The sequence below is a fragment of the Trachemys scripta genome, unplaced genomic scaffold (assembly GCF_013100865.1).
Source record: "Trachemys scripta elegans isolate TJP31775 unplaced genomic scaffold, CAS_Tse_1.0 scaffold_65, whole genome shotgun sequence".
NCBI lineage: Eukaryota > Metazoa > Chordata > Testudines > Emydidae > Trachemys > Trachemys scripta.
Window position 1 is genome coordinate 1 of NW_023260551.1, and position 10,903 is coordinate 10,903.

The 10,903-nt window shown below is 47.4% G+C and overlaps 1 protein-coding gene across 1 annotated transcript; it reads left to right on the forward strand.

The window, feature by feature from the left end:
• Positions 1-4: 4 nt before the first annotated feature.
• LOC117870616 (zinc finger protein 239-like) lies at positions 5-5,852 on the forward strand (the record flags this gene model as incomplete). Its single annotated transcript, XM_034757822.1, has 2 exons — positions 5-1,043; positions 4,109-5,852. Coding segments are annotated over 2 exons (1,071 nt in total), but the record flags the coding sequence as incomplete, so codon positions are not given.
• Positions 5,853-10,903: the final 5,051 nt, after the last annotated feature.

Genomic DNA, 10,903 nt, shown 5'->3' on the forward strand with positions numbered 1-10,903 from the left:
GCAGAGGCCAGAGCAGCAGCTGGGAAACCAGACAGAGGAAAAAGTGGATAAATCCATTAATTGTTGGGAAACTCACAAAGATGTCAAGGGAACCCCAGCCCAGCAGAGAATCCTCAGGGGAAAGAGAAACAACCCAGGCACTGAGTGTGGGGAAAACATCAGTAGATGCTCAGACCTTATTAACCATGAGAAAATCCAGACGGGAGAGAAACCCTATGAATGCTGTGAGTGTGGGAAAAACTTCACTCAGAGCTCAGCCTTCGTTACACATCAGAGAATTCACACGGGAGAAAGACCCTATGAATGCTGTGAGTGTGGGAAACGCTTTGCTCAGAGTTCAGCCCTTCTGATACATCAGAGAATCCACACAGGGGAGCGACCCTATGGATGCTGTGAGTGCGGGAAAAACTTCACGAACAGCTCAGCCCTTATTACGCATCAGAGAATCCACACGGGGGAGAGACCATATGAATGCAGTGAGTGCGGGAAAAGCTTCACTCAGAGCTCAAACCTTACTATCCATGAGAGAATCCACAGGGGAGAGAGACCATATGAATGCTGTGAGTGCGGGAAAAACTTCCCTCGGAGCTCAGCCCTTATAAGACATCAGAGAATCCATGCGGGGGAGAGACCGTACGAATGCAGTGAATGTGGGAAAACCTTCACTGAAAGCTCAGATCTTCTTATACATCAGAGAGTCCACACAGGAGAAAGACCCTATAAATGCAGTGACTGTGGGAAAACCTTCACTAAGAGGTCAGTCCTTGTTACGCATCAGAGGATCCACACAGGAGAGAGACCCTATGAATGCTTTGAGTGCGGGAAAACCTTCACTCAGAGCTCAGCGCTTATTGCACATCAGAGAATCCACAGAGGGGAGAAACCCTACGGATGCTGTGAGTGCGGGAAAAGCTTCACTGACAAATCAGCCCTGATTGCCCATCAGAGAATCCACAGTGGAGAGAGACCCTATGAATGCAGTGAGTGCGGGAAAAACTTCGCACGTAACTCAGCCCTGGTTACGCATCAGAGAATCCACACAGGTGAGAGGCCCTATGAATGCAGTGAGTGTAGGAAAAACTTCCATCAGAGCTCAGCCCTTACTTATCATCAGAGAATCTGCCAGGGCAATAAGCCATAATTAAGACCTTGTCTATGGTTGTCGAAAGATTTTTTTTTTTCTTGAATACTTTTGCTAATTCCCATCTAGTGACCTCCAAGGCTGTTTGCACCATTTGCTTCACAGTGGTCCCTCAGGGGAGTTGCCAACTTCTGCCTTTTGCAGCTAGGCCTTCTTTGGGTGAAGCCCAAGGTCCTTTCTAACAATAATGGGATTGTACGTCCTGCCTGCCAGGAATGTCCTTCAGACACAGATGGGGGAAACTGGGGTTATCTCAGCTAGCTTCATTGAGGTAAAATATTCATTTCCACTGTGATTTTTTGAGGCGTGAGCTACCTCAGCTATTCTTCACCCATGTCTAGATGCCCAGGTTATAGGGAATGTTTCCTCATGACCTGACCTAATCTCTGTCATTTTCCTAATCTCAACAAACCTTTATATCACATTTATACTCCTCCTCCCACTGCAAAGCAATTGTTAAAGTCACCGAGTCCCTTTTTTGGGGACCGATGGTCTCATTTCCAGTTGTTGTCACGTTGCTCTGAGCTGGGATGAATAGCAGTGATGTTTGGTACCCTTATCCTCATTTAAAACGTATTTAACTATAACAAGGAGCCTGGGCAGAGGGGAACGTGTCAATTCAGCTTCTGTGGTGCTGAAGGAGATGGGGGGATTCCCATCAGAGTTACTCTCTGTCCGAGCCATGTAGAATTTATCTTTTCCACCTTCAAACTCTCCACCTCCCAAAGGGTCACGTGATGACATGTTCTCAGCTCACTTGGCCTGGGAGTCGCTCTTTGATTTCCTTGATCTTAAATCAGACTCGTGAGGACTGGAGGAAAAGTGTCCCAGACCCGGACGAGGAATCCAAATGTATCCAAAACACAGTTTGATGATTATGAGTTTAAATGCCGGTCTCTGTCCTTTTGCAAAGCAGCTTCTGGGCTTTTTCCTGCTGAGTATGGATTGTTTGCAGATTAGAAGTTTTGCTGTCCCCCCCCCCCCCCCCACTATGATAATGCTAAAACTTTGCTAAATAACATGACTCAATAAAAGGAGACAATGCTGAACAAAACACATTTGAACACAATGTGAACCCGTTGTCCTGACTGTGAGTCATCAAATACAATCTGCTCTAGAATTTTACTTTATATAAAACGGAAAGCGTCTTATTCCTCTCAGTGTTGTGGATTTTTCTCCCTTTCCTAAAGACCGTTTGGTTACATAATGGGACACTAGTTTTGTTTGAGGGAATGCAGCTCAGATTTATTGGGGACTTTGCGACAAATGGCTATCTGGCAAAAATAGTCATTTATTTTATTCTTGCTTTTCCGCCACCCCTCCATGATGACCGTTCGGTCAACTATGGAGATTCTAATGCAGTTCGGTCAACATGGGAGAATACTCCAAGAATACTCTAATAGGACATACTACCAAGGAAACATTTGTGTTTTTAATTCTCCACTATGAAATGCTAAACAACAACCCACTCCAAATTCTACACCTTACTGAAGGAACTGCATGCAATCACAGTATTGTTCAGCTCGTTAGGCCTATATTATCTCAGGTGACCCCAGAAGAAAGTACCACCATATGTGGCTTGGCGTTTTGCAATATGCTCACGCAGTTGGTTCCCAAAGACGTTATGAGCCAGGGCTTACAGGAGGTTACTCCTGCAGATCTCTCCTAGCTAAGATTTTGATTGGTGAAATGTCTGTAACGATGCGGTTCTGGCGGGACCCAGCTGAGAGTGCCAATTCAGGACACATTGTTCAAACAGGGCAGTTACAGCCCTAGGCTGGGGTTTTTCCACCTCTAAGGCAAACCAAACCAGCCAGACTAAGAGGACTTTGGTCTCACCCTACTGGCTAACCACAAGTCTCTCAAGCAATTCCCTTAGACACTCCAGTTTCCCAGTATTACCACCAGTGCCACTTGTTACGGGGACAAATGGTTATGAAAACCAAGACCCCAGTAAAAGAAAAAGGTTCTCCCGATCCCAAAGGACCAAGCCCCAGACCCAGGTCAATATACAAATCAGATCTTACCCACAAATCCCGCTGTTGCCAATCCTTTAGAATCTAAAATCTAAAGGTTTATTCATAAAAGGAAAAAGATATCGCTGAAAGCTAGAATTGGTTAAACGGAATCAATTACATCCAGTAATGGCAAAGTTCTTGGTTCAGGCTTGTAGCAGTAATGGAATAAACTGCAGGTTCAAATCAAGTCTCTGGAACATCCCCAGCTGGGATGGGTCATCAGTCCTTTGTGTAGAGCTTCAGTTTGTAGCGAAGTCCCTCCAGAGGTAAGAAGCAGGATTGAAGACAAGATGGAGATCAGGCATCAGCCTTTTATAGTCTTTTCCAAGTATAAAAACACCTCTTTGTCCTTACTGTGGAAAATTACAGCAAAATGGAGTCTGGAGTCACATGGGCAAGTCCCTGCATACTTTGCTGAGTTACAAGGCATATCTGCCTTTTCTCAATGGGTCAGTTGTGTAGCTGATGGTCCTTAATGGGCCATCAAGCAGGCTAGGCAGAACTAACACCAACTTGTCTGGGGCGTCACCCAGAAGCATAGCACGTGTTTGAAATACAAACAGTAGAGAGCCAATACTTATAACTTTAAATACAAAAATGATATATGCATATAGACAGCATAATCATAACCAGCCAACCATAACCTTGTCTTAGACACCCTATTTGACCCCCTTTATACAAGATTTGGTGCCACTACAGGACTTTGGTTGCAGCCATGTTCTATATGGTCCCAGTTCAAATCAATAACGTGACAATGTCCCTAACATGCGGAGGAAATAGAAGCAGTGTTTGTGTTGAACTAATCCTTTGGAGGTGCTGCGAAGGAGTAGAAAATGAAATCCGTGTTGAACATGAGAAAGATGAAGAAAAATCACTGTTTTTTAACAGAAACTCCGCCTGGTGCAGCTTACAGAGATTCTGATTCAGGTCTGTGTCTGGTTCCTAACAGAGACCTGTGCCACCAGAGAGATCGACGCCTAGGCTCCTGTGCAGCGAATGGATAGAGATCGGCACTGCGGCTCCTGTACAGCGAATGGGGAAGAAATTGGCACCTTGGAATGGGATCCACAAACCCTGGCGTGCTAGGTGGCTTCTCACCTAAGCTAGCCAGGGGAGAGGCCCATGACAGGGAAATGCTAAGCCCAAACCTCAGACAGAGAGCGGTGGATCTCTGCTTCTGAGCACCAGACTTGGGAACCAGCCAGATTAGGTGCCTACGTCATTTCTTCCGAGAATGGGGGAGGCACTTGCCTCATTCCACCCCCAGCATCCAGGGGAGGAGGCAGGCATGGTGGCACCCACCATATCACGGTTAGCCCAGTGGGCAGAGTAATCGGTCCCAAACTTTTCCCTAGGGCAACCCACCAACCCAGCTGCAGTTTGACTTTTTGGGGACCCGCCATTATCCCTTCTCCCCTTCCCAGCTGATTCCTTGCCCTGCTCCCTTGAACCACCCTGGTGCTCTCCCTCCCCATCGCCTCTCCGCCCCCAGCCTCTCCCTCCTCTCCCCTGACAGTCGTTGGGGTTTAGGGCCACAAGGGAGCAGCAGATCATCTGGGGCTGACCTCATGTATACGAGAGGCCAGAGAACAGGAGGGGCACCAGTGGCTGACGCCCGTGCAGTGGCAGAGACACGCTGATGCTGATGTACCCTTGTTGCCAAGGCATTTGAGATTCGTTGTCCCAAATCAGAGGGAAGTGGAAATGAATGAGGAATTTTATATCCCCTAGTTGATAAACGAGGTAGAGGGGTAAAAGTTGAGTGGAACGCCATCTACATTTTTGGGAATTAGAGAGAAAATGGGGGAAAAAACTTGCAAGGACTTTATATCAACCAATAATCAAGAATTTGACAAAACAGCAACATCGGAGAAGATCTGATGTTAATACACCTCTACCTCAATATAACACGAATTCAGAAATAACACGATAAAGCAGTGCTCGGGCGGGGGGGGCTGCGCACTCCAGCGGATCAAAGCAAGTTCGATATAATGCAGTTTCACTTATAACGCGGTAAGATTTTTTGGCTCCCGAGGACAGCGTTATATCGCGGTAGAGGTGTATATCATTAGATGGGGAAATCTCAGGGGATAATAGATCAGTTACAGATAATTAGAGAAAAACAGGGCCATTTTTTTAAGGATGCTATGTCACTATTTTAGAATGAAGGCGTAAGCGGAGGTGAAAACCTATATATTTGTTCACAGAGAAAAACACCAATATCAATGTTCGGTAATTTGAGAGACAGACGGGAGACATTATATAGACATGATCAATAAACAACAGAAGGGGATGGTTCCCTCTTGGCTGACAATCACACGGCAGCAAGGAGCCCTGGGCAATGCTGCTTTAACAGGGGATGGGATGAGGGTGAATGCAGCCAGTGGGGAGCGGGAGAGCATGGGGGTCTGGGACCATGACTAGCCGCTGGTGGCAGGAGGGGGCTGGGTTGGGCTGGGGTAGGGACGAAGCAGGAAGCAGTTGGGAGACGGTAATCTGGGGCTGGGCCGTCTCCATGGGGGGATGGACACGCTCCTCCCTTTCTGTCTTGTGCCCTTTCCATGCCTTGTTGCTGGCAGAGAATGGCCACCCAATCCCCACCCCAGAGGCAGGCGCATCTCAGGGTCCTCTTATTCTGCACCCACTAACCCCCTGCCCATTCGGGGAATGGCTGAGGGCATCGAGTTCCCCCCAACACAAGAATGATTTGCTGCAGATAAAATGGGTGGGAAAACATCCCAAATCGGAGGCGATTTTAAACTGAGATTCGAGAATTAGAGAGAAAATGGGGGCAAAACCTGAGCATAACAGATAAAAAAGCAATACTGTGAGAGAAAAGGGGGGAAACTGACGAGAATTTTCTAGCCATACTTGATAATTACAGAGAAAGGGGGAAGACTGTCAGGGTGCAGGGGCAGCACTGCAGAATGACCGCCTGCCGTTGTCCCTGCGGTGAAGTAACAAACGTGAGCTGGCACGCCACAAACTGTGTTCAAATGATGCTTAAAACTTTCCCCGGTTTTTTCCCCACCTCTAATTGTGTAGTGAGTGGCAGTACCCCAGTGTGGCCATTTATTCTGGTCCCACTTGCCTGTGGGATTCTGTCCTTTGCCTAGGTAAGGGGACGGTTGGCCCCTTACTGAAACTTAGTGGGGTTTCTGGTTCGCTCTCTCCCAGTACCAAAAGAAAGGGGAAGGGTGGATGAGAAATCAGGACCCTGAGACTGACAGTCCCCAGGGCCAATGAGGAGAGGCCAATGGCCCAGGTTAGCCTGATTGACAGGGCAGGCAGGTCAATGAGGGAATCAGGAGGCTGGGGGCGGGACCCGTCCTCCGTGTGAGATGGAGCTTCTTGGGCCGGAGTAGGGCTGAGTTAAGGAGAGAGCAGCAAGCGGAACCAGAGAAGCAGCCCAGGGGGCTGGAGGCAGAGCAGCAGCAGTGCTGAGGCCGAGTGGAGCTGGGGCTGGAGCCGTCCGGAGCCGGATGCGGATGTGGTGAGCACCTGGGGAGAGCGAGGGGGACCCTGTGCAGAAGGCCCAGCGCAGGGAGATGCCCCCCAGCCAAGCCAGACTTGGAGAGGGATCGTAACCCCAGTGGGGCGGGGCAGGGGGTGACGCTGGGAAGAAGGGTCCTGCTACCCTGAGCGTGAAGCCGTGTCCGACCTGCGGCATCCCTGCAGCACCGCCAGGGCCTGGACGGACGGGTGACGAACAGTGAACTGTCCTGACATTCCAGAGCCGCTGGTTGTGGTGTCCCCGTGTCACAGAGCGGGGTTGTTTTCCTTTAAACTTGCCCGTTTTGCCTTAGTTTTTTTAATTTATTGCTGGCTAATAAATTGTATTTGCTTGAACTGTGTGCAATGATCAGTGGGTCGGGGAAGTGTCCAGAGCGGAGAGAGCACCCCGGAGTGGGGACAACCTTGCCCCTGTCCCAAGTGACCACGACAAGGTTGGGGGTTGAGCCCACAGGAATCCTGGGCCCAGCCTTGTTGGGGCTATGAGGACTCTGCCACACAGGAGGGTGGAAGGGGAGCCCTCGAAGTCGGGCAGGGCTCTGGGTAAAGGGAGTGGGAGCCGGGACTCAGATCCTTCCGCCAGCCAATTCCACCGTGGTCATGTATAAACCAGGAACGTTCCCCCGTTTATACCTACAATGGGCTTTGGGTCAGTCCATAGGCTATGATATAGAAACACTCATGCCTCTCTGAATGCCTGGATTTGACCAAATCTCCCCAGAGTGGGGTCACACTTTTCTAGGACCTTTTTCCCAATACCAGAATACCTTTTGAAGAGCTGCTGGTCCTTCCCACCTGCAGGTACAAGCAACTGCTACCCTCATGCAGCCATTCTGCAGCTGTGCGTCTGCTGTATCGCCTTCTCTTCCAGCTGGTCAGCGTTCTTATCTCCTGTTACACCTACTCGTTAACATTTCGGAGGGTGGCAGAGTCTCCGAGGTGATGTTTACTGTGGTCAAGCCTTACAATGACACACCAGGAACCTCTTTCCAACTTAATCCTTTTGTATTTATCTATGTCTATAAACCCTTCAGCACACATAAGCCCAAGACAACGTGAACAATTTGTCAGCTGTGGCTGTAAAAATCTGTTCATTATAGATCCATGCTGCTAACATCCATCGTTTAATTACATCGTTTTTTACAGATGTGGTCTCCTCATCTCAAAAAAGATATACTGGCACTAGAAAAGTTCAGAGAAGGGCAACTAAAATGATTAGGGGTTTGGAACGGGGCCCATATGAGGAGAGATTAAAGAGACTAGGACTTTTCAGCTTGGAAAAGAGGAGACTAAGGGGGGATATGATAGAGGTCAATAAAATCAGGAGTGATGTGGAGAAAGTGAATAAGGAAAAGTTATTTACTTGTTCCCATAATATAAGAAATAGGGGCTACCAAATGAAATGAATGGGCAGCAGGTTTAAAACAAATAAAAGGAAGTTCTTCACACAGCACCCAGTCAACCTGTGGAACTCCTTGCCTGAGGAGGTTGTGAAGGCTAGGTCTATAACAGGGTTTAAAAGAGAACTGGATAAATTCATGGAGGTTAAGTCCATTAATAGCTATTAGCCGGGATGGGTAAGGAATGGTGTCCCAAGCCTCTGTTTGTCAGAGGGTGGAGATGGACGGCAGGAGAGAGATCACATGATCATTACCTGTTAGGTTCACTCCCTCTGGGGCACCTGGCATTGGCCACTGTCGGCAGACAGGATACTGGGCTGATGGACCTTTGGTCTGACTCAGTATGGCCGTTCTTATGTTCTTATGTTATGTTCCACTGATTTTTTTTTAAGAGTTTTTTTTAACAGTTTGGTATCTCCGCTACTTTTGAGCCATCATTAATTTCAACCCCGCCCCCTTCATTTTTTAATTCATACACATACTTGCTCTCTAATACTACTTTCCCCCTTGACAAATTTATATGCCTGTTCATCTTAACCCCTGTAGTTTAGCATCAGCTTGTTTATGCTAGTGGTGAAAGATCAGATTAAACAAATGTGGTGTTAAAAAACTTTGTTTCAGTAAAAGGACCAGGGCTACTTTGGGGCTAGTTTGTAAGTGACGTTGGGCTACTAATGCAGTAGGAATCTGGCAACCGCTCCAAGCCTGAATCCCCTGCACCCCTATTTCTGTGCTGAGCCATGCACCAAGCCTGAAATTCTGCCTAGTGGATCTGGTAGGTTCATTTCAAAAGGCCGCGTGGTGAAGCGATTGAGGTGCGGCGCTGCTGTATTAGAGAGACACCTGGAATTACGGTGTACATTTCTAATGGGGAAAGTAATTAAGCATCGGAACGATTTCCCAAAGGGGGCGTGGTGGATTCTCCATCTCTGACATGTTTTTAAATCAAGGATGGATTTTTTTTTTCTAACTGATGCTCTAGGAATTAGTTTGGGGAAGCAGAGTGGCCCCTTCTGGCCTTAAAATCTGTGAAGAATCTGCCCAGCTTTGTCTGTGTTCACCTTCTGCACCCTCTCTTACCTCATCTGCGAAGCATAGGTAATGGTGACAGGTACCGCCCCAGGCTGTGAAGCCTCAGCCAATACAAACTGCTGAGAAATACACAGACATGTTAACAGGGGCCAGGCAAAGCAGAAGAGATTAATTTGTGTTATTCTGCCTTCCAGCCCAGGGCAGTCTCCAGGGTGTGTTGGGGGGAGGTTCCGGCAACCAGCCATGGACAGGTTTTTGCTGGGTGTTCCAGGCCTAGCTCACAGCCTTTTAAAAGCAGGTTGTGTGTGGGTGTGGGGTGTCTGTATCTCAAGAACCCTTTGACCCCAAATGACTTCAAATTTCCACCTCTGGCCCTTGCGTGGCATATCAGGTGTGCAGCCAATCAGACTATGTATGTGAATTTAAAGAAAAAGTGTGAACGATGTGGTTGGAGAAAGACATGCTGTAGCCACACAACAGTGACCAAAATATTACTAGGAGTCCGGTGGCACCTTAAAGACTAACCGATTTATTTGGGCATAAGCTTTCGTGGGTAAAAAAACCCACTTCTTCAAATGCATGGAGATGCATTTCACTCCATGCAACTGAAGAAGTTGGGTTTTTTACACACGAAAGCTTCTGCCCAAATAAATCGGTTAGTCTTCAGGGTGCCACCGGACTCCTCGTTGTTTTTGTGGATACAGACTAACACGGCTACCCCTCTGATGTGTGACAAAATATTACTGCAGTTGATAATGTGAACTGGCTACTTTATTGAAAATTGCCTTCTGTTCCCTGGCAGCTGGAGGTTGCGAATAGATTTCTTTCACAAGGAGGTTGTTGTTGCTTTTTTTCTTGCAGGGGAAAGTCTCACTTGATTCTTTGATTTTATGGAATCATTCCTCAACCTTTGCCCGCAGAGTTTTCACTTAAAGTTACACAGGCTGCTTTTCTTCGAGTCCTGTCAAGGCATTTGCTTGTGGGGACTGTCTAGCATTTTAAGGCAGAGTCGTATGGATTGAATACTCGCGGCGTGACAAAGTTAAAAACCAGAAGATAGAAATGAGCAAATGTACAGAATAAAGTTTATCTGAAGCCCACAGCACCCAAAGAATTAAACAGACTAAAATCGGAGCATTCCGCTGGTGGTTAGCACACTCTGCTGAGAAGCCTTTCTTCAACTCCTTTCTGGGTGATGTTGGCAGACCCAGCACCAGCTCATGCCCAGACCCCGAGGCCTCGCCGAACCATCATAGCTGGCAACCAGTCCGGCTCTTGTGTGTGTTAGTGTGGTAAAAGAGGGGTTGGATTTTTAAAAAAGGCATTTAAATGTTATGAAATGCTTGAGTTGTTGCCTGCATTAATCTCACTTGTAATATCTGTCTCCCACATTATAAGGCAGGGGTCGGCAACCTTTCAGAAGCACTGGGCCGAGTCTTCATTTATTCACGCTAATTTAAGGTTTCGCGTGCCAGTCATACATTTTAACGGTTTTAGAAGGTCTCTTTCTATAAGTCTGTAATATAGAACCAAACTATTGTTGTATGTAAAGTAAATAAGGTTTTTAAAATGTTTAAGAAGCTTCATTTAAAATTAAATGAAAATGCAGAGCCCCCCGGACCGGTGGCCAGGACCTGGGCAGTGTGAGTGCCACTGAAAATCCGCACGCGTGCCGCCTTTGGCATGCATGCCATAGGTTGCCTACCCCGTTATAAGGTAATAGTTAAATGTTTGCTCAGTAACTATAAAAATATTTGCTCTGCCACTGTAAACCATCAGGAGGGAGGCGTCATTAAGTG